Source organism: Bacillus rossius, chromosome 16 (assembly GCF_032445375.1).
Source record: "Bacillus rossius redtenbacheri isolate Brsri chromosome 16, Brsri_v3, whole genome shotgun sequence".
In the NCBI taxonomy this organism is placed as follows: Eukaryota; Metazoa; Arthropoda; class Insecta; order Phasmatodea; family Bacillidae; genus Bacillus; species Bacillus rossius.
In genome coordinates, this window is record NC_086343.1 from 21,476,570 (window position 1) to 21,501,216 (window position 24,647).

The 24,647-nt window shown below is 43.7% G+C and overlaps 1 protein-coding gene across 2 annotated transcripts in view; it reads left to right on the forward strand.

Annotated features, from left to right (window-relative positions):
* Positions 1–24,647, forward strand: part of LOC134539801 (uncharacterized) — a 327,083-nt gene that overhangs the window by 200,819 nt on the left and 101,617 nt on the right. For both annotated transcript variants that reach the window (XM_063382072.1, XM_063382071.1), the window contains 4 exons: positions 5,064–5,408; positions 9,036–9,501; positions 12,799–12,981; positions 13,780–14,750. In XM_063382072.1, coding sequence (XP_063238142.1) covers positions 5,086–5,408; positions 9,036–9,501; positions 12,799–12,981; positions 13,780–14,739 — 1,932 coding nt within the window. In that variant the 5' untranslated portion in view covers positions 5,064–5,085 and the 3' untranslated portion in view covers positions 14,740–14,750. The remainder of the gene's footprint in view (positions 1–5,063; positions 5,409–9,035; positions 9,502–12,798; positions 12,982–13,779; positions 14,751–24,647) is intronic.

Genomic DNA, 24,647 nt, shown 5'->3' on the forward strand with positions numbered 1-24,647 from the left:
TTGGTCCGAAGGGGTCTACCTGCGTTGAAGTCTGCGAGTTCGCTCTGGTTTCATGTCCATCTCCAATATTCTTCTCTGGTTTCTTGTTCCGAAGGGGTCTACCTGCGTTGAAGTCTGCGAGTTCGCTCTGGTTTCATGTCCATCTCCAATATTCTTCTCTGGTTTCTTGGTCCGAAGGGGTCTACCTGCATTGAAGTCTGTGAGTTCGCTCTGGTTTCATGTCCATCTCCAATATTCTTCTCTGGTTTCTTGGTCCGAAGGGGTCTACCTGCGTTGAAGTTTGCGAGTTCGCTCTGGTTTCATGTCCATCTCCAATATTCTTCTCTGGTTTCTTGGTCCGAAGGGGTCTACCTGCGTTGAAGTCTGCGAGTTCGCTCTGGTTTCATGTCCATCTCCAATATTCTTCTCTGGTTTCTTGGTCCGAAGGGGTCTACCTGCGTTGAAGTCTGCGAGTTCGCTCTGGTTTCATGTCCATCTCCAATATTCTTCTCTGGTTTCTTGGTCCGAAGGGGTCTACCTGCTTTTAAGTCTGTGAGTTCGCTCTGATCTCATGTCCATCTACAATATTCTTCTCTGGTTTCTTGGTCCGAAGGGGTCTACCTGCATTGAAGTCTGTGAGTTCGCTCTGGTTTCATGTCCATCTCCAATATTCTTCTCTGGTTTCTTGGTCCGAAGGAGTCTACCTGCGTTGAAGTCTGCGAGTTCGCTCTGGTTTCATGTCCATCTCCAATATTCTTCTCTGGTTTCTTGGTCCGAAGGGGTCTACCTGCATTGAAGTCTGTGAGTTCGCTCTGGTTTCATGTCCATCTCCAATATTCTTCTCTGGTTTCTTGGTCCGAAGGGGTCTACCTGCATTGAAGTCTGCGAGTTCGCTCTGGTTTCATGTCCATCTCCAATATTCTTCTCTGGTTTCTTGGTCCGAAGGGGTCTACCTGCATTGAAGTCTGCGAGTTCGCTCTGGTTTCATGTCCATCTCCAATATTCTTCTCTGGTTTCTTGGTCCGAAGGGGTCTACCTGCGTTGAAGTCTGTGAGTTCGCTCTGGTTTCATGTCCATCTCCAATATTCTTCTCTGGTTTCTTAGTCCGAAGGGGTCCACCTGCATTGAAGTCTGTGAGTTCGCTCTGATCTCATGTCCATCTACAATATTCTTCTCTGGTTTCTTTGTCCGAAGGGGTCTACCTGCATTGAAGTCTGTGAGTTCGCTCTGATCTCATGTCCATCTACAATATTCTTCTCTGGTTTCTTGGTCCGAAGGGGTCTACCTGCTTTTAAGTCTGTGAGTTCGCTCTGGTTTTATGTCCATCTCCAATATTCTTCTCTGGTTTCTTAGTCCGAAGGGGTCCACCTGCATTGAAGTCTGTGAGTTCGCTCTGATCTCATGTCCATCTAACAATTTTCTTTTCTGGTTTCTTAGTCCGAAGGGGTCTACCTGCATTGAAGTCTGTGAGTTCGCTCTGATCTCATGTCCATCTAACAATTTTCTTCTCTGGTTTCTTAGTCCGAAGGGGTCTACCTGCATTCAAGTATGTGAGTTCGCTCTGGTTGCATGGCCATCTACAATATTTTTCTCTGGTTTCTTAGAACGAAATTTGTAAGGTGTTTTTTTTGTGTCACGAAAAAAAGGAAATTAAGATATGAGAATTCATATACAGAATAATTTATGAAACTCAGATATGTGACTTCTCATTCTCTAAAAAAAAAAAAAAACATGACATATTAAGGGGATAGTATCGTGTTTGTTTCTATTTGTTTGCCATCACCGCTAATGTGTGGTACTTTTTACCTCGCGTGTTGGCCTTTTTGCGACGTTCTGTCTGCAATGGTGCCGACGATGTGGGAGTCCATACATTGGCAGTGATGAATGTTTACCTGTTTATACGTGTCGTGTCTACCACAAAAGTTGTAACAACTGTTGGGGGGACATGTAACAAATAAAAATAAATTATTTTTCTTTTATTATTTCATGTTTGTTTTTGCACATGATTTTAAATAAATTTTAAAATAAAACCTTATTTAATTGTTAATAAAAAGGCTTTTAAAACTTAAAAAAATACCTTATTTAATGGTTTTATGAAATAAACAACATGAAATCGTGTGTTATACATAGGGGCAGGAAATTTTCGCGAAAAAATCTGAACACCTACTAGACTGCGACAAGGTATACCCACACCAGCGGTTTCTTCCTTGTGATTGGCAGCCGTCTGCGAGAGAAGTCGTTGCCTTGTTTGCACGAGCCACTAAGGACGAGTTTGCTTCCACACTGAATTAGTGTGATTGGTTGTTGTAACAATCGACATGCACCTCAAAGTAACTCACCCAATCACGAAACACAGACGATGCTACAGTGTTTTAACTTCCAGCTACTCTCCGGATCTTTTCGCGAAATTTTCATGGCCCTAGTAATACAGTTTTGACTTAACCTTTGTCTGTAGTATGTCATTCATAAATACCTCGGTCGCGGAATACAATAAATAATCTGTCTTCATCATGAATGTCTATGGCGTTGGTGCTTGCGCTGAAGTTGAAGTAAACTGATATCAATTGGACGGAAAAAAAAACATGTACTGTTTTTTCAACCACACCATTGCCACTGTTCAAATCGCTGCTATCGCCAGAAGGAAAACATTTCGAGTGTCGAGTGGATCGAAAGTGATATACTTGATCTTTCGGTCGCTGTTGACTTTTTAAAGTGTTTTAGACTACCACAGGGCATGTCCGGGCTGTTAGAAAAACTTGCCTTGAATTCACGGAAAACGCTTGTTAAGGGATCTCTGTTAATCTGCGGTTGTCTACATAGGTTTACGGGTGTTTGAACACGAGTTGATAGTAACAGTGTTATTTATAATGTGTAGGGCCATGTATTTTTCGCGAAAAGATTTCGAGACAAGGTGAGAGTCCACACACTGTAGCATCGTCTGTGTTTTGTGATTGGGTGAGTTTATTTCAGATACAGGTCTATTGTTAGAACCACCAATCACAGTAATTCAGTGTGGAAGAAAACGCATGCTGATTGGCCCCGTGAAAAAAAGGTATATCTTCGTTTGCAGACGGCCGCCAATTGCAAGGAAGAAACTGATGGCGCAGGCACACCGTATTGCAATGTAATGGGCGCTCAGATCTTTTCGCGAAAAATGCCTGCCCCTAATAATGTGGTTCCGAAGTGAAGATGGCGAAGCTGTGTTGCTGGGCGTCCGAGACGCGCGCGTGGTCGGTGCTGTGGGCTTGCTGGCAGCCCTGGCGGGAAACGACGAAAGTCGCCCCCGAACCAACCAGTGCCACCAAATGAATTGCGGACAGCAATGTCCAAGTTCCCGCCCTTTGCTTAGTAGTTCATTCCTACTCTTGTCTGCTTCCTGTAACCAGTCTGCTTGCTATTAACGCATGGAATTTTTTGCATCCCGCGTGTAAGTTCCCAGGGTTTTCCCTGTGTCTGTGCAGGTTTTACCTGGTGCACAACTTATCTAGTTATTAGTCTAGTATAGTCAGTGAGCGGTGTTAGACATGGCTAAAACGCTGCCATGGCTGGCCAATCCCCCTCCTAGTACATGATGCATGCTACCTCGCCTGCATGATAAGAGCGTATAGGTAGGGGCAGGCATTTTTCGCGAAAAGATCCAACACTTATTAGACTGCAACAAGGTATACCCGCACCTGTGGTTACCGCACTGAATCACTGTGATTGGCGTTGTTACAAATAGATATGTACCTGGGGAGAAAACTCACCCAATCACGAAATACTGATGATTAGAGACCGGAAAAATTCGCGGATTCATTTCGTGATAGGCTGAAATTCAAACTAGTGTACAAATCTGCTGGTTCTGCTATTGGATCGCAGTTTAACTGGAGCTCTCTGGGCCAATGAGAGACTATCGACCAAAGAAGCGTCGAATCACAAGCTACCCAGTGGAGACGCCTCACAATTTAGCACCCAATGAACACGCGTGTTTTCCTTGAGAAATTCAGGGGATAATGGAGGCTATCCTAGAGGTCATTGAATCCGCGAATTTTTCCGGTCCCTACTGATGTTTTAACTTTCATCTTTTCGCGAAATCTGCAGGCCCCTACGTACGGGCTTCGGCCCGAGACTCAACTAACCCAGATCAGGGTCTCCACAGTTAGTACTTTCGTACTGGATATAGTACTTTTATAACTTTATTAGTGGTTTAGTACAGATCTAGTAATTTTTCTTTAATATAATAATATTATTGTAACTCCAATATGTTTTATTACTAAGCGTAATTATTTTTAAAAAACTATGGGATGCATGTGTGTGTGGTGTGATATTTAAGTTTGAGCATTGCGATGTCATAATAACTAGGGACAGGAAAAATTCGCGGGTTCAATGACCTCTAGGATGAACTTTATAGTTCTACGTACACTCGGTCAAATGTCACCCTCTCATTGGCTGCTGTCTTGTAAAGGTGTCCCAATGTAGCGGCCTGTGATTCGACACAGCTTCGGTTGAGAGTTTCCCACTGGCCCAGAGTCGTCCAGGTGAGTTGTGAGCCAATAGCAGATGCAGCACCGAGGTATAACTATATGAATTTTAGGCTGTCGTGAAATGAATCCGTGAATTTTTACGGTCTCTAAGTATTAACAGTGTGTGTGGTGCAGTGGCGTAGCCAGGATTTGTGTATGGGGGGTGTTAAGAAAAATTGCCCCCCCCCCCCGTATTAACGGGAGGGGTCCGGGGGTCCTCCCCCGGTAAAATTTGGATTTTAAGGTGTAAAATAATGATATTTTAGCAGTTTTCGGTACTTAAATTTAAACATTGTAATGGTAAAAATTTTATTAATTTTTAATATTAAATTTGTTTGAGTGATGAATTCGAAATTTAATTAAAGATTTGGTGCTAAGGGGGGGGGGAATGAACCCCTAAACCCCCCTCCCCCCTGGCTACGCCCCTGGTGTGGTGTGATATTTAAGTTTGAGCATTGCGATGTCATAATAACTTCCTAAATTGTTAAAAACCATAACAAATTATAATCTAGTACTTTTTCCTCGCCTAAGTTGGTCTCCTTGTGGAGACCCTGACCCAGACACGCTCGGGTGGGTCCGCAGATGCGGCCGCTGAGCTGAAAGGATGGCGGCGACGGACGGCCAGATCGTGGTGGCGGCGGCGCGCTGGTGCGACGAGGCCCACTACCTGCGCGAGTTCGTGGCCCGGCACCCGCTGCCCGCCGTCGTGAAGATCACCAAGGGCCAGTGCGGCGGCCTTGGAGTGCCCACGCTGCCCTGCCCCGGGCTGCAGTCGACGGCGCTGCTCGTGTCGGTGGGCAGGCGCCGCAAGATCGCCGCGCAGGCCGTCAAGCTGAAAGAGGGCCGCAGGCTGGCGGGGGTCGGCCCGCGGCTCGCGGTTCCCGAGTCCTACCCGGGCTACTTCGAGCTGCTCAGCGAGGAGGGCAGGTGCGTCGCTCGCACCAGGGGTGCCCCCAGGGGGGGTGGTGTGTGGTGGTTAAAAGACGAGAAAAAAAATGTACATATTATTTACATAATTACAGCTTCCAATGTGAAAATACCTTTCCGGTGCTTCGATAATTGGAAGGGACCGTGTAAATAAAAATTGGCAAACAACGCACTTTCCTCAACGAAAGCAGTTTGGGGGCATCTGTCGGTTCAGGATGGAAGGAAATATTTACCTGATATGCCCAAAAATTATTATTAGAAAATAAGTTTTGATTAATGCAAAAATGTAATAAAATATAATACTAAAAAAGTATAATATTATAAAATAATTGAGTAAATCATTGAGAAAATGGCATAAAAAATGTCGGGGGGGGGGCGCATCATTAGGTTAGGGGGAGGGAGGTGAGTCATAGTGTTTGGGGGGGGGGGCACCTCTGCTTACACCATTCCAATACACTAACATATAAGGAAATTACAGCAAGGAGGATCATTGTGATCCATAATGGGATACTATGATTAGAGTCCCGGAAATTTCGCGTGTTCCTCTGGCCTCAGGATAGAATTCAAAGTTATAGGTGTGCTCGACCCATGTTTTTTTTCCCCCCATTGGTTGATTTCTTAGCGAGAACATTTTTATCCTTGTTATTTGGCACTACCTGATTCGCTTACTTCTCTCCTAGCTGGGCATCGTTGGCTCACGGTCGTAGAGGGGCGTGTCCAGATAAGTGCGGACCGATCGTGAACACAGTGCGAGAGTGTGAAGGTTTGCATTCTAGCTTGCGACTAAATGAATCCGCGAAAATTCCGTGGCTCTAACTATGATGTATTTCCGCCTCATTGCAACCTGAAAAAAGATGGATTGAAATTACAACGACTTAAGGTTACAGAGATTATTTTAGGAGGATCATTGTAATGCATAATGGGATTCAATTATGTATTTCCGCCCCATTGCAACCTGACAAAAGATGGACGGAAATTACAGCGACTTAAGGTTACAGAGATTATTTTAGGAGTATCATTGTAATGCATAATGGGATACCATGATGTATTTCCGCCCCATTACAGCCTGACAAAAGATGGATTGAAATTACAGCGACTTAAGGTTACAGAGATTATTTTAGGAGGATCATTGTAATGCATAATGGGATTCTATGATGTATTTCCGCCCCATTGCAACCTGACAAAAGATACAAAGAAATTACAGAGACTTAAGGTTACAGAGATTATTTTAGGAGGATTATTGCTATCCATACTGGGATACTATGATGTATTTCCGCCCCATTACAGCCTGACAAAAGATAGAAGGAAATTACGGAGACTTAAGGTTACAGAGATTATTTTAGGAGGATTATTGTTATCAGTAATGGGATAATATGATGTATTTCCGCCCCATTGCAGCCTGACAAAATGTATAAGGAAATTACAGCGACTTAAGGTTACAGAGATTATTTTAGGAGGATCATTGTAATGCATTATGGGATACTAAGATATATTTCCGCCCCATTGCAGCCTGACAAAATGTATAAGGAAATTACAGAGACTTAAGTTTACAGGGATTATTTTAGGAGGATTATTGTTATCCGTAATGGGATACTATGATGTATTTCCGCCCCATTACAGCCTGACAAAATATAGAAGGAAATTACAGAGACTTAAGGTTACAGAGATTATTTTAGTATGATTTATGCTATCCATAATGGGATACTATGCTGTATTTCCGCCCCATTACAGTGTGGCCAACTCCCCTTATACCGGGGTAGTCGCACACGTCCGCACTCACCACGCCAGTCCCGCGTACGCGTCACCACTGACATACTGATAATGAGAGTGTAAAGAAATTAAGTTTAACAGACGTGCATCGACTGGTCTAACATTTGGCAAGTGCGCAAAAAAATATATTAGCATACTAAATTTACCGACAGTCCTGGAAACTCTATCGTGATAGGTATAATAATGACTTACCAAACCAAAGATGCTCAAACTTAAATACCGTAAAAAAGTAAATTCTAGGTATCATTTAAATTGGTATAATTACATTCACAGTGTAACGACATTGGTTTACAGACACTCTTGCAGTATAATTAATTCTAATCCAAAGTCCCAAAAAAGTCTATTACGGAGGAGGGGGGAGGAACACAAATTATGACGTTCTTTAGTCTATATAATCCAACCACTAAATCCCGTCGCCGCACTCTGTTTTCAATACACATCTTTTGAAAATCGTACCAGTCGGGAAAATAAAGTACTAAAATCCAGTTCTCACACTTACTTGGTACTGAAGCATACCTCTGAAGCCGGAGACTCCCGGGGTCGGGCGTAAACCCCACTCACTATTTGCGCCTCTAGCAGTGCAATGCTTCTGTGGCCCGTGCACTAGCCCCACACCATCGCGCGCTCGTGTACCACCACGCTTTTCGCTTCGCCAAACGTGCCATGGCATTACCGTCATATTGCTGTTAATTCTTGTTCACGTAACGTAACACAACTTCCCCATGGCTGGAATGCGATTCCTACATTCACGAGCAGTTCCGCGGCCGGCGATCAAAAACACACTCTTCGCAAAACAGCTGGCAGCCGCCTCCCACTCGTCACGTCAGCTGACGTCACCCCCCTCCTCTGCTACCACCCCTCACTCCGCTAGATCGTTCTCGTTACTTCTCGTACGTCCCACTACAGAGTAAGAGTACTTAACGTAAAATAAACCAAGTATACTATTAAAAAGTAACAATAAATAAATATTAAAATACACCATTAAATAATATAAGGACATAAATAGTGTTATAAAAAATTAAATCATCTTAGAATAAACTTTATGCAAAATAAAAATAATAATAATAATATCCAAGACGACTGAGGCCGCCACAAGTGGCCTCAACAGCCTGACAAAAGATAGAAGGAAATTACAGCGACTTACGGTTACAGGGATTATTTTAGGAGGATCATTGTAATGCATAATGGGATAATATGATGTATTGTATTTTCGCCCCATTACAGCTTGACAAAAGGTGGACGGAAATTACAGCGACTTAAGGTTACAGAGATTATTTTAGGAGGATTATTGTAATGCATAATGGGATACTATGATGTATTTCCGCCCCATTTCAGACTGACAAAAGATATAAAGAAATTACAGCGACTTAAGGTTACAGAGTTTATTTTAGGAGGATCATTGTAATGGGGAATCTTTTCGCGAAATATGCATTTCCCTACTCGTTGGCTAATGGTTTGTGGTTCGGTAATCCTCGAGGTGACTTGTGGTCCAGCATGGGGGGCGTAGCCAGGTGGTGGGGGGGGGGGGGTAGGATTTAGGGGTTCAACCCCCCCCCCCCCTTCCCCTTAGCCCCAAAATCTTTAATTAATTTCTTATTCATCACTCAAACAAATTTCATATTAAAATTTAAATTTTTTTTTACCGTTACAATATTTAAATTTAAGAACCGAAAACTGCTAAAATAGCACTATTTTACAAACTTAAAATTTAAATTTTCCCGGTGTGAGGACCCCCGGACCCCCGGACCCCTATGCTTTAATACGGGGGGAGGGAGGCCGTGTGCTTCTTAACACCCCCCCATACACAAATCCTGGCTACGCCACTGGGTCCAAGGAGCGGGGTGGCGTTGCGGACAGGTCGGTGCGGTGCATCGAGAGCGTGGCGGAGCTGTCGCGGCGCCGCCTGCAGGGAGGCTGCCTGGTGCGCGAGCCGCTGCGGGCGCTGGTGGCGCGCTGCGACGCGGACGGCGGCGTGACGGCTGACGGCGCGCGCACCGTGGCGGCCGGCGAGACGCTGACCCCGTGCGGCGAGGTGCAGCTCAGCGGCGGCGGCGGGGGCGGCGGCGGCTCGGCGGCGGCGGGCCGGGGCCGCTACCTGCGCTGCAGCGACGCGCGCGGCGACGCCGTGCTGCTGGGGCTGGAGCAGCGCGGCAGGTTCAGCGCGCTGGCCCGCGAGGACAACATCAGCGGCGTGCACACGGCGCGCAACCTGCTCAGCAAGCGGCTGCCGCTCACCGTGCGGCTGGTGCACGGGCCGCCGCCGCGCGGCCTCAAGTCGCCGTCGCACTTCGTGCCCGAGCTGCGCCTGCTGTCCGCCTTCGAGGTGGGCCTCGCTCGACTGGACCGTTACCACAACGCCGACTGTACCATTACCACAACGCCGAAATACCATAATGCCGAATGTCAAAATTGACCACAACGCCGACAGCTAGAAAACTGCTGTGTACCACAACGCCGAAATAACCACTGAATTAATTTGTGTGTGTTTCTGAAATGTACCTTAACGCCGAAGTACCACAATAAAACCTAACCTTACCTAACCTAACCTAACCTAACCTAGCGTAATATAACCTAACCTAACCTAACTTAACCTAGCCTAGCCTAACCTAACCTAGTCTAACATAACCTAACCTTTGTGGCAGTCCTGCAATGACATTTTTCGGTGTTAGTGTATCTCGGCGTTGTGGTAACACAGCAGTTTTATAGCTGTCGGCGTTGTGGTCAATTTGACATTTCGGCGTTGTGGTATTTCGGCTTTGTGGTCAATTTGGCATTAAGGTTTTGTGGTATTTCGGCGTTGTGGTGCGTCCCCGCCTCATTCCACTAGTGCCCTTCTGCCACAGCTAACACGTTCTACCACTTCTGTCTAGTGCCTTCATGGGCAAAGCACGGCTCTTCGGGCTAGTCAATCCGGCCCGCGACATGGTTTTGTAAACCCCTACAATTACACACAGGACAAAATATTTTTTTTTCTGCGTTTTCTTCTCATTGCGTTATAAGAACGGTATTATCGCATATAATACTAACTGAGTTTGCACGCAAACTCGCGTAGACGTAGTGCCGTAGTAGATGTCTTTAGATCGATAGCATGAAGATGTGGAGTACAATGTGCGTGGCAGTGTTTTGTTTAGTTCAATTTTTTTTTCGGCCCTCCCCTTAAAAAGTTTTCCCGATGTCTGGTCTAGCGCCTGTCTGTCAAATGGCTTTTCGGGCTTTTCGGCAAAATTACTTTCGACCTAGTGCCTGTCGGTCCAGTGCCTGTCGGTAAATAACTTTGCGGCAAAAGTACTTTCGGGCTCTCTGCCTTTCAAAGTGTATGCTTTCTCATGTCACCAGCAGTCAGAAGACCGAAAGTAATTTCACCGAAATGTCGGGTTAGTGCCTGTCGGTCAAATAACATTTCGGTTGGTCAGGGAAAGGCCAGGAAAAGTTGAAAAATTGTTTAGGAATATCAGGGAAAACTCAAGGAAATTTTATAACAGATTTGTGTGGCTACCCGGTCATAAATAGTGCAAGTTTTCCCAACTGCCACTTGCAAAGCAACACATGATGCTTGTCAAGGACCACATGAAATTGAAGGAACAACAATGGCAGAAGCAAGGGCGAATCCAGGGACACAGGGGAAGGGGATGAAGGGGCAGCTGCTCCACCCCCTTGAGAAGTAAAAAAAAAAAAACTAAAAAAAAAAATTAACAAACTTTTGAAAATTTTAGAACAATGTGATTGTTGATTATGTATTCTGTTATAGTGTATTAAAAACATGGCAAGAAAGCACTATTGGTGAAAACAGGTTAACTTGATCACTGGATCATTGCGACCATGGGAAAGACATTTCTTTTCGCTTTGAGCTGGTGCAGAATACATAAACCATTGGTACTAGTAATTTAAGAACTGTTAAATGGAGATAATTTACATGTTACAGACTATGTGTAGGCTTGCTGCTGTACAATTTATTTGCTGTCCTGATATCCACAGCTGTGTAGTAGCTACATTTGCCCACGATGATGGGTTGATCGTTCTGTAGGAGGGTTTGAAACCCCAGCCCTGATCTCTGTGTGTTTCTAAGGCATACTGGATGGAATTATACCTTAGTGGTTGATGAAAGTGTAGCAACAATACATTATATTAACAGTTGTTAAGATATTTAAGCCAGTGATAAGTGAGAAAGGTAATAGGAGCCTCTACCAAATCTATGAAATCATGCTTCATCATCGGAAGGGGGATGGATCTAGGAGTCTGCATAGAATCGGTGGGATTAGAATCGGTGGTATCAGACCATGGCGAAGGGCTAAATCCTTTGCAGATTCTGTGTATTCATGTTAAAACCATGTGAGGACACAATTGGACCCTTCCTGAAATCATCGCGCAAAATGGCGATGGGCCTAGGTGCCCGCGAGGATTCTTTGTGATCACAGTTCATCGTTGGGAATAGCTAAGAAGCTTCTGCAACTTCTTTGGAATCAACTTTCATCATTGGGAATGACCTAGGACTCTCCTCAGATTCTCTGGAACCATGGTTTGCCATGACGAAGGACCTGGGTTCCAGTATATATGGGATCAAAAGTTATCATTGGACATAGCTTAGGAGCATTCACAGCTTCTTTAGAATAACATTACTTCATGGGAAATGACCTAGGGCTCTATTCATAATCTTTGGAATCATGGGAGGCCTATATCATTGTGTAGGGCCTAGGCACCTGGGTAGATTCTGTGGTGTAACATTCCATCATGGCAAATAGCTGAAAAAAATCAGCCGCTTCTTTGGAATCAGGTTTCGTCTTTTGGAGGCAGGACCTAAACCTTTCCCAGAAATGGAATCATGGTACATAATTTTGAAAGACTTAAGTATATGTGTGTATTCTGTACAATCACACTTCATCGTGGTGAAAAGTTCCAGCTTCTTTGGAAGTACCTATGCGCCCGTGTGTATATTCTGTAGGATAACAGTTCATCTCGGCTAGTATCTCAGGTGTATCAGCAGCTATTGGAATCAGGTCTCGTCCTGGAAGGAGGATGTAAGACCCTCCTCAGAATCTCTAGAATCATGGTACAGCATTTGTGAAGGACCTAGGCATCTGCGTGGATTCTGTGGGACAACACTTTATCATGGCGAATAGGCTGATAAGCAGCTCCTTAGGAACCAGGTTCAATCTCGGAGGGAGGACACGAGACCCTCCTCAGAATCTTCTGGGCACGCGGCATAGCATTGTGAAGGACCTCGACACGTGTTTGTATTCTGCGGGATAACAGATCTTCTCAGTAGCTCTTCATCGGGATCAGGTTTAAACTTGGAGAGAGGACCTGGACAATGCCTAGATTTCCTGGGGTAGGGTGCATCGTCGAGATGGTCCCAGGCGCCAGCAGATATTCTGTAGGATCACACTGTAATTTGGGGGGGAGAGATGACCTGAGAGTGTCCGCAGAGGGTCTGATAGCTGTACTTTTGCTGTCACCGGGTTCAGGAGCCTCACGCTGCACCGTGAGGGGGGGGGGGGTCGAAGAGGGATGACCTGAGAGTGTCCGCAGAGGGGTCTGATAGTTGTTGGTACCACCGCTGCCACCGGGTTGCGGGGGAGGAGGACAGCCGGGCTGACGGCGGCGGTGTGTCCTTGTGCTGCAGGAGGAGCACGTGTTCGCGCTGCCCTTGCAGAAGGACTCGGGCGCGGCGATAGCGCTGCCCCTGGCTGCGCCGCTCAAGCTGCAGCGCACGCGCAACTCGGACCAGCTGCAGGCCATGCGCGAGTTCCAGCGGCTGGCGGAGCGGTGCGCGCGCCTCGCGGCCGAGGCCGCCGACCGCATACAGGTGAGGGCAGGTTCTGCGCGTGCCGGCTGCCCTGCGCGAGGGCCAACCTCGCCTTCTAATCAAATCCTAAAGCTAAGAACGTTTTTGTGTCGAAATACAGGTATGGACAGTTCAGGGCCGGCGCGTCCATGTAAGCGAACCAGGCAACCGCCCAGGGCGCCAAGTGGCTGGGGGGCGGCGCAGCACGACACATAACAGCTCATATGATATGTTTAACGATCATTGAAACTAGTTGAAAATTGATTTTTTATAACAGTTTGGAATGTTTATATTGATATAAGTAATTATTTAAAGTTCACGGTGACCTGTTTATGATTTGTAATAAGTAAAATAGTAAAAATAACACAAGCCTGCTTACATTTGATTGTTGACAAAATCTTAGGCTTACGTGATGTATTTTGAGGCAAGGAAATTTTTTTTTGGGGTGTACGGCCAAGGGGGGTGGGGGGGGGGGATTAAGGTTTTTCGCCTAGGGCGCCAATTTAGCTTGCACCGGCCCTGGGAGAGTTATTTCTAAAACTATGCCACGTGAATTCATGGTCCCTGCACAGTGAAAAAAAATAAAAGGCTTGTTCGAGGCAAACAAATATTTGTGTGTGTACGGGGAAGGAACAATGTACTTGATGTAACGGAATAATTTGTTGGCCATTCCTAGTTTCACGTGCAGCAGAATTGATTTTTGTAAATTTGATAATTTTTTTTATATGCAAACAAATATTTTTGTTGAGGCATAGAAACCTTTCTTTCGGTGTGGTCGTGAGTAGATACACGGATGGCGATGGTGCGGTGTGTGCGCAGGTGCTGGATGGCAAGCTGGGCGACTCGAAGATACTGCGCGCCGCCGCCTCTGCGTCTTCGGCGGCGTCGGGCAAGACGGGCTACTTCCTGCGGCGCAGCGCGTCCTCCGACTCGGCGGGCAGCCACAACCACAACAACCACAACCACCACCACCACCACCACAACAACAACAACAACCACAACCACCACCACTACCACCGCGTGGTCGGCGGCGACGAGAACCGCGCGCCGGCGGCGGCGCTGCACGCCGACGACTACGACGAAATCGACCAGATCTACGACTACGTGCGCGGCTTCGCGCCGTTGCCCAAAGGGATCCGGTCGCCGTTCGCGGACTCTCCCCCCGAGGCGGCGGCCACAGCGGCGGCGGCGGCGGCGGCGGCGGCTACAGCGGCGGCGGCGGCGGCGGTGGCGGCGGCGGCCCCGACGCCGGAGCGCGACAGGCCCGAGCCGCCGCCGATCGAGACCATCCCGACCAAGAAGCTGCCGCCCCCCGCCGCCGCGGCGACGGCGATGGCGACGGCGGCGGCGACCAAGGCGGAGAAGCGCACCCGCCCCCAGCCGCCCAAGCTGTTCGTGAAGAACGGCAACTCGCAGCGCGCCGGCCGGCTGCTGCGCCAGAAGAGCGCCTCGCCGCTCAAGGACGGCCCTGGCAAGGGCGGCTCGCCGCTCTTCAACATCCGCTACAAGTCCATGAGCAACCTGCACCAGGCCATGGAGCTTGACGGCACGCTGGACTCGAGCCAGTCTGGAGGTCGCACTTCGGGGGACTCGGGGGCCGGAGCCAAGCTGCCCGAGAAGCGATCCCGCCGCCTCAGCCGCCCCCGGTCGCTCACAAACCTGGTGTGGGAGCTCCGCGGCGGCGGCGGCGAGCCGGTTGCGCCGCCCCCGCGCCGCAAGAACAACCCCGTCAAGACAGTGGCCGGTGGCACCAAGAGACTGGGCACGCTCTACCTGTGATCCTCCCGCAGGTCAGTCTCTCTCAGACCCTCGACATCATTCTGTGGGCCCCGTTGCTAGAAGTCATGATGGCCCCCGCCCCCCCTTTTTTTTCTAACAGAGATAAAAAAAAATGTTTTTTTTTCTTTATGTACATTGTTTTAGTTATATATATATTTAACCTTTTCACAATTATTTTTAAAACACATTAAAAAATAGTTTTAAGAGGGCGATAAAGGGCTTCATTTAGAGCTGTTTTAGTGGTCAATGCGACGGCAAGTAGAGGTCAAACCAGTTAATGCAGATGAATGAGATTTTTACACATCATTGAGGAAAGGTATAATGACTGATCCCAGTTGTCAGAATGCGGTTAATGTTGTTATTAATAAGCAAAATTAATTAGTAAAAAGGTTTCTATTAGAGCAAATTTGACAACTTGCAGAAAATAAAGTAATCAGAATAACAAAAAAGTAAAAACTGAACGATTTACACGTAACATTTTTTTATAGTATATGATTTTTGGTAATAATTATCTTCATAAAATTGCGAATTACTTGCACACGCGTAAGTCACTGCACATTCATGTTTGAGCCGAAAATTTTCCACTTCACTGTTTGGAGATAGGACACTTTTATTCCATCTCTTCAGCAAGATCCGAGCTCTGTAGATAATCCTCGCCATTAGAGTGGTTGGGTTCGGGCTGTTATCTGCGCCTTGTTGACAATGTTTGGAAGGGGTTTAGAGGAAGGTCTGGTTTTCGATAACACATGTCTTGGGTTACTCTGCATTTCTCTTGTTATCATTGCATTCGCGTCCACCTCATTTATATTATTCTTAGAGTATTCTTTGCACATATATATATTTTATAGTACTGTTTATTTACAAATATTTAACTGGATTGTGGATATAAAATTAATAATTTTTAATTGCTTTTAGGTTACTTGTCACACATCTTATTTTCAACCAAATAATAATAGTTGTATAAAAATTAAATGAACTAAATATAGCGTGGGATATTACTTTGCAAGGCATTTATTGGGGGATAAGTTTTACAGATTTTGCAGTTCCAACTCTATAAGCACAGCACAAAATAGGAATAATTACACAAAACTGTAAAGCTGATTTGTAAACAAAATACATAAGTTACAATAGTTTACCTCGCGGTTACATACAAATTGATAATATACATAAAACTATTACAAGTTTTCAAAGCTATCATGTTGTTTCATTACGTAGCATATAAAAGTATCTCTTGTTTGTATCCCATTTAACACTAAAATGTATTTTATATATAATGTATAACATATATAACACATGTATATTTCATGAATAGTAGTTACTGAAGTAAAAAGGTTTTTCCTTTATTACAAAATAAAATACACAATATAAACTATTCATAACGTAATTTCTTCTTGCTTTTAGCATTCTCAGATGTAGTTTCTGCAATTGGCGTACTTTCTTCAGTCTTTGTGCTTTCATTTAACCTTAAATCAAGGTAAAAAAACATATGTTTTTATTAATAACACTGCCTGAAGCTATACCCTGAAAACTACCCATGAATACTATAAATAATTTGTATACTTACTTATTTTTCTCTCTCCAATTTGCTAGATTTTTACCTCTATTCCGTTTTATTCGCACAGACAAATGCAATTAGCACGAGCATTACCTTTTACAAAACGTGCGTTTGTTTTCGCCATTTATAAATGAACATCCATTCATATATCCCGAGCTAACAGCGACAGCAAGGAAAACTAAATCCGACTGCCTCGCAGTGCCACCCCACCCCTTTCGGTCCTTATCGTGGGACTGAGAAGTGTCGCCTATCGCGAGGGATTCAGAGCAATATTGGTCTAACGTACAATATCAGGCGCACATGTTACGCTTCAAGCAGCTGGAATTTCTAGTAGCTATTTATCCCACTCTTAAGTCAGTGTTTCGATCGTCAACGTAAATTTATTTTGAATAATTGCAAATAAATGAGTGTAAGTGAAGTGTTCTGCACTGTCAATATGGTGTCACGTCAATTGGCAGTGGTTTTTGTTACTCACAGTTGTAGATTCAAACACAATTCTGTATGCACAGCGTATCCCGAATAATATTACTCTGGTGTAATATTTCATCAGTAACTAAATGTAGGCCTTACTGTTCAATTGTTTTCTATGATTTATTTAAAATTGTCTACTTTTTTGTTTTAATTTTTTTTCTTTCCTTTACGGGGCCCTAGACTCATGGGCTCCATTGCCATAGCAACGGTAGCACCGGCCATGTGGGGGCCCTGGTCTCTCTCTCTCTCTCTCTCTCTCTCTCTCTTCCCCCCCCCCCTGGCTGTCTCTCCCTGGCAGGTATTCAGTCACCTCCGGGATACACCCCACAGGCCTCCACATGCTCTTTCAAGAGTCCCCTGTTCATCAGCTGCTGACTTGTGTGTCGTCTGCAATGGATGTCTCTACGATTCGATACTTATTTCCACCTTCCCCCTCAGATTAACTATGAGTCAATAGCAGAAGCAACACTGAATCTTAATTTTAGCTCTTCGCGAATTGAATCCGCGAATTTTTTTTTTTCTTTCTCTCTACTCTTTGGTGACCTCAAAATTTGCCAGGGTGTACTGCATCAACTCACTTAGGCTGGATTCAATAAGAGTAGGATTAATAGTACGGAACCCGTCAAAATTTTAGAACCATTACGAAACTCGTACAAAAACGTTTCTGCCGAACATTTGGTGCAATCTTTCGTAATACAGTTTTTTTCGATAATTTATCTGTCACCAAAACATGTTTTTACAAAATTTAAATTTTTTTTAAATCAGTCTATTAGTTTACAAGTTAAGCAATTTTACAGGATTTTCGAAAGTAAAATTTTGGTGCCTACATGTCACAATATATTCTCTGGTATTTTCGTATTAATTACCTCTTGATTTGACCGTCCGACTGATTAACGACTCGCATAGAAGAGAGAGAGTGCGCATAGCAGAAACATGAAGATATGTCATTGTTGTTATGGACACATGTGCAAGAGCCAATGAAATCATAGTAGGGTGCTATTTTGGCTGAGTTAGGAATTTTATATATTTATCTTATCATTTGTAGGTATAAAATAATCTAGATATAAGTTTGTTGTATTTCTTCTTTAATGCATGTCATCATTTTTATTTAGATAAATTACTCGTATTAAATAAATGTAAAATATACTAAAAAAATTTTAAAATTTTTTTTAAGGTTTCATAAAAAATGTCGTTTACTAAAATCTTCGCTTATCCTATCATAACCTCATAACATTTACGAGTTGAAAAAAGTTTTTACAGGCTGCCGGATAGCTGTCGCGGGAAAATCATACCCAAAATATTTATTTACTAAGATTATCAACACAGGTTATTTTTATAGCACAATTTCATTGGCCAAAATTGACACATTAAAATTTCTGTTGTGAACCGATTTCGTGTAAGTCGAAGGCACAGGTCGTGTGCAAGGCCGGCTGTTGCACTCGCTCATGTTTTTTTTTTTTTTTTAATTGTGAACCCAGCCTTAAGGCCCTGAAGACGGCTCTTCTTCTGCTGCCGTTTGGGTTTTCAGCAAGCAACTTATGAAGTTAAAATACGATATAACTACGGTTACGTGTAAGTTACGCGTTTTCAATTTTAACACAAACCCACAAAAAAAAATTATTTTTCTGATCGTGTTGAGAGGCTTCAAAAGAATGTGCGTAGTGTGCAATCGACAGATTCTGACCACTCGGACAACACGCCCCGAATTTAGTGCAGTTGACGTTATCCGCAGCCGGGGACGCAATACAACGCCGAACGTACAATAACGCCGAATGCCAAATTGACTACAACGCCGACAGCTAGAAAACTGCTGTGTACCACAACGCCGAATTACCACAACGCCTAAATACATTAAAGCCGAAAAATGTCATTGCAGGACTGCCACAAATGTTAGGTTAAGGTAAGGTTAGCACACAAATTCGTTCAGTTGTTTTTCATTTTGCTCCTGTGGACCCCCCCCCCCCCCTCCCCGCAGCGACATTTTTCGGCGTTACTGTATTTCGGCGTTGTGGTACACAGCAGTTTTCTAGCTGTCGGCGTTGCGGTCAATTTGGTATTCGGTGTTATTGTACGTTCGGCGTTGTGGTATTTCGGCGTTGTGGTAACGACCCTCCACAGCCACACTTAAATTTTCCGGCGTCACCGCAGAAGTACGTCTTACCAAAGCCTTTTTCGCTCCGCATGGTTTATAGCGCGCTGGTTCCCGATAACCCTTGTGTATACTCCCCCGACGTCACAAGGCGAGGGAAAAACGATACGTAGGGGAAGGCCTTTTTCGCAAATAAATCTAAACGCCTATTAGACTGCAACAAGGTATACCTGCACCAGGGGGTTTATTCCTAGTGAACGGCTGCCGTCTGCGAGAGAAGTCGTTGCCTTGTTTTACCGAGCCACTCGGGACGCGTTTGTTTCCGCACTGAATTACTGCGATTGGTGTTGTAACAATCGGACATGTACCTGAAAGAAATCCACCCAATCACGAAACACAGACGATGCTACAGTGTTTTAACTTGTAACTAATCTCGGAATCTTTTCGCGAAATATGCATGGCCCTAACGATACGCCGTATCCGTCGCGGCCCAGAGGGTACGAGAAGGGTATGTCGAAGGGCTGAGGAACCCATCCCAGCAATTACACCAGCCAACCAGCGGCGTCCTTCCAGCAAGTTACCATCTCTGCGCCTATCCGATCCCATCACGTTCTGCAGCCCCCCCCCCCCCTTTTTTTTTCCTCTCCCCAACCGGTATACCGATCGAAACCTGCAGATAGCTTCCCAACAGAAGTACAATCGGTACAAAACACGCCGCGCCAAATAGCAATGCAGCTACACAACGCTTCCTGATAGTTTTTTTTTTTACACTCTCCTCTGAGAGTTAACACTACCTTTAACGTCACGCTACCTTTTCTAGCGCTCTGGTGACGTCATCGCCTCCTCTTACCTTGCCTATCGTAAAGAAGTTTCACTTAAAAAAAAAGAAGAAGAAAAATGATCAAGTCTTTCCGTTCTCAGCCAGTGATGTGTAACACATCCTAACCTCGGTAACGAACAAAAATCCGGGTTACGTTGAGTACAGTTACAACAGAGCAACATTCTATGGCCCTTTTCCTTCAGTTTGCAATTTTCCCTCGCGCTTACGCTGTCTGTGTTCTCGCATGTGCTCTCTGCTCTGGATTTATCCATCCCTGTAAATAAAAAAAAAATATATATCATTTATTAAATAAATTGTTATTAAGGAAATAATTTGTTTTGAATAATTAATTCGTTAATTTATTATGTACCAAGTTGAAAATGATTAATTAACACGGCATTACAAGGAATGAACCTCAAAATTTAAAACATTACCTTATCAATTGCAGAAGTTATTTACTAATAATTAGGCCTACTTTATAAAAATAACTTCCAGGAAAGAATTCGTATCACAAACTATGCATTAACACAACACGTATTATATTGCATCATTTATAAAATTATTGAATTTATATTGTATATTATACATTATTATTTCACTACATGTTATAAAAGCCACACGGTAATGCGTGGCACTGTTCGAGACAACTGTTAGCGGAACGAATGATAAACGGCTGTGATTTCAATCCCTTTCTCCCTTTCTCTCTCTCTCTCTCTTTCTCTCATTTCAAACGCCATGTAAATGTTTGCGCTCGCTGAAACGCTGCAGAACAAGCATCAACTGTAGGCCGCACCGAAAAATTGAGTTGCGCGCGCTTCTCCCTGCTTCCTGTTACACATTTCCGTCGCATCCAAAATTACTTCCGCCAAATGCCGTATACTGAGAGCTAAGATGTTACGCAAAAAAAATATATCAGAAACTTCAGGGAATTCCGAATTTTTGAGGGAGTTGTTAGAGAAATATATGTTTAGGTAAAGGAAATGAAATGAATCTGTGAAACAAAGACTAATTTTGTGTCGCTAGTCTGTTAAATCTGCCATGCAAATCATAATTGGTGTTCAATCTTTGTTTGTTGCAATGTTTGTTTGCCTTGTAGTGCGATTTATTAAATATTAGTTTTTGCGTAGTTACTTTTTTTTTACGACACTGCAGAATCTGTATGTTGTGACTAAGGCACTGTTATGAAGAAGCGCAAAAAAATATTTTACTCTTTACTATAACTATTTTGGTTTACCAAATATATTCCAGGGTAGTTTCAGTATCCTAAAGTTTAATTTGAAACACCTATACGTAGGGCCATGCATATTTCGCGAAAAGATTTCGAGATTAGTTATAAATTAAAACACTGTAGCATCGTCTGTGTTTCGTGATTGAGGTGAATTTATTTCAGGCGCATGTCGATTATTACAACGCCAATCACAGTAATTCAGTACGGAAGCAAACGCGTCCTGAGTGGCTCGGTCAAACAAGGCAACGACTTCTCTCACAGACGGCCGCCAATCACAAGGGAAAAAACCCCTGGTGCGGGTACACCTTGTTGCAGTCTAATAGGCGTTCAGATTTATTCGCGAAAAATGCCTGCCCCTACCTATACGCTTGGCATGTCCCATAATTTTCATGAAACTGACTGTATATGGATTTTTGTTCATACGCGTGGATCCGCCATCTTCCTGTGAATATTTCGTTGCATGATGCGCGCGCACCGTAAAAATTCACTCTCGACATTTTTCCACGACGCGCCTAAAGAAGTATAACTTCAAAAAGTGGCAAATTTTTTAATGTAAATTTTACGAAAGAACTAGAGAAGTCAGGGTTTGTTTTTAAATTTCGTTTATTAATGAAAGAGATTACATATGGAGGTGAAGCCAAGGAATACAACAATATATACATACCAAAACCATTTACACACACTTGTTGCAATTCCAGACGATCATTGTCTCTCCCTTTGTAGTCCATGACACGTATAAAATACAAAGGGATAATATAGCATACATGACAAACAATACACGAGAAAAAAATATACATAGTATCATGGGGGAAAATAGCACCAAAAAAAACACAGGGAAGTCAGGGAAAAGTCAGGGAACTCGGTCTGTGTATATCTTGCCGAACGTCCACTAGAGTTCTCGCCCGGCGCAGCGGTTGAGAGTTGTGAGACTCCGCACAAGCGACAGCTGCAATAAACCGTCTCTTCATGGCTGTGTTCCGTTACTTAGGCAAAGGCACTAGGGATGTGTGGCGGGGTGAGGGATGGAAGCACGGGAATAATATACGCCTCTCTCAAACTGCTCTGTGCTTTAAGACGGCTATATTTCACTGCTTGACAGGCTTCGATACACTATGTATGTCCGCATATTTACAACATTTCTTCTTTCAGGATCACCTAACTCAGCTGATGAAGCAACACGGAAACACACTACTGCAACACAGAAAGTCTGTTGTTCGCCCTAAAATAACTAAATAATGTGAATTTTTTTTTATGTCCAACCTTAAGAGCAGAGAAATTTATTTATTTTTCGCAAAAAAAAAATGATACGATTGCTCATTAGGCTGCAACAAGGTATGCCCGCGCTAGCGATTGCTCCCTTGTGATTGGCGGTCGTCTGCAAGAGAAGCCTTTGCCCTTTGGCCCGGGCCATTCAGGAAGCGTTTGCTTCCGCACTGGATGACTGTGATTGGTGTATCTGAAATAAATCCAGCCAACACGAAACACAGACAATGCTACACACAGTTGGTCTGGAAATATTTTCACAAAAATTACACATTCCTCCCCCCCCCCCACATCACCACCACATAAATGCAAGAAGAAGATATATTGGTTTGCAGACTGTCTTGGCGCAAAATATTTTTGTGGTGAATCACTAGAGACAGGAAAAATTCGCGAATTCATTTTGCGACAGGCTAAAATACAAATAGTTGTACCTCAGTGCTGCCTCTGCTATTGGCTCACAACTCACCTGGATGACTTTGGGCTAATGTGAAACGCCCGAGCAAAGCTTTATCTAATCACAGGCTGCTACGTTGGGACGTCTCACAAGACAGCAGCCAATGAGTGGGTGACATTTGGCCGAGTGTAAGTAGAACTATGGAGTTCATCCTGCAGGTCATTGAACCCGCGAATTTTTCCAGTCCCTATGAATCACCATCTAGGTTTATACTATATTCTTTCATCTGAGGCGTGTTCAAGGGGTCGGGAAAGGGGAGGATATCAACTGAATGACGTCATATTGTTTTCATGCCATATATTTTTTTATCATTTTATATTGAACACTTTTCTTTCTTTTGGAAGATGTCACACAGTGAGATATTATCAAATACCATAATATAGCGCCTGTTGACAGTATTACTCGTATAATAATTACATTTATTTTCTAAATAGTATTCAATTCTAAACGCTAATTACTTCATAAGGAAAAGTAGTATTGCAGCAAATCGGTATAAGCTGTTAAACTACAGACATCCCATTACATAATAAAGCCAAATTCAAAGAATAGAAAATTGTGATGGCCTAAAAACTTTTGAAATAATATGGCGTCTTTCTATTCACAACTTTTCCTTTGAAGAATAATCCAATTATAAGTGCTTCGATTATTTCGCAGATCATTGCACAGAAAAAAAAATCTGTTATTTTTCAAAACATTTCTATGGAAACCATTTTGCAAGAAATAGTTTGTAAGACAGAAAGAATTGTAACTTTGTACAACAAATGGTTACTTTTGTATGTGTTTGAAATACGTTTTTCGAAATATCGATTATTTATTACGAAAATAGGTGCATAATTTTATATTTTAATTTATGTTTCATTCAAGTATAATTTTTTTAAACCATGGAAAAATATTATTGAATATTAAATAATGGGTCTTTATTTTTTATTATGCTTATTAATGCGCGCAGTTAATACTGGAAAGAATATTCAGGAAACCTCAGTTATTGCACATCTCTAAAAAAAAAAAAAAAAAAAAAAAAATTGGTTGTCTGTAAAGTCGGTTTACGGACGATAGTTTAACGTGATAACGTCATAACAAAAAATTGATGAAATGATTGCATACTTTTATGAATAAAATTGAATAATTTTTATTTTAATAAAAAAATAATAAACACTTGAAATTATACTAGTAATCAGATTTTTAAAATGCAAGAATAATTAACCTTTATTGCCGAAATTGTTGTTGTAATAAGCAATTAAAACCACATTAAATTTTCACTTCACTTTATAAACAGTCGACGAAACCGTTCACGTGTAGATGCAAGTTGTGTGTTGCCGCTGTCTTTCTTCTCCTCGGACGCATAGGCCAATCGAGTGGAAGAGAGATAGATGCGGCGCAAGCGTACAATGAGCGTAACAAGACACAGCGTAACGGAACAATGAGCGTAACGGGACACTTTTTCGTGCGTGCAGCCGGCGTTCATCGATTTATTAGACGTTGTCACGTTAAAAGCTTGATTATGTACTGGCAAGTTGAGCGCAGCGTGGGAAAGAAATGAATCCGTGAAGCAATCGCGGTCTCATCTGAAATACTATACAGCTGAGGTATTTTTAAGGAGGAGGCGGTGTAATCGTGAAAGTTGTTTGAGCTATCTTGAACGACGCCCAGCCACGAGACATCGGTACAGCGAAAGTCCTCGACGAACTGGCAATCCACGTGTTACGGGGTTTTTTTTTTTTCTTCTTCTTGCCCCCTACAGGCTTCTCTCGACCCAGATGAAGCTCTGTCATTTTCGTAGATACGCCCCTCAATCTCGGGTGGCGTCTAACTGGAGCGCGCGCGGCCATCGGAAGAGACGACCGGCCTCGATACTATCCTCCCCCCCCCCCCCCCGATCACGGCACATCAACGGCGGGCGAAAGTTTACGTAAACAAGAGCCCAGCCCTTTTTTTTTTTACGAGACAACGTCTAATAAATCGATGAACGCCGTCTGCACGCAGGAAAAAGTGTCCCGTTACGCTGTGTCCCGTTACGCTGTGTCCCGT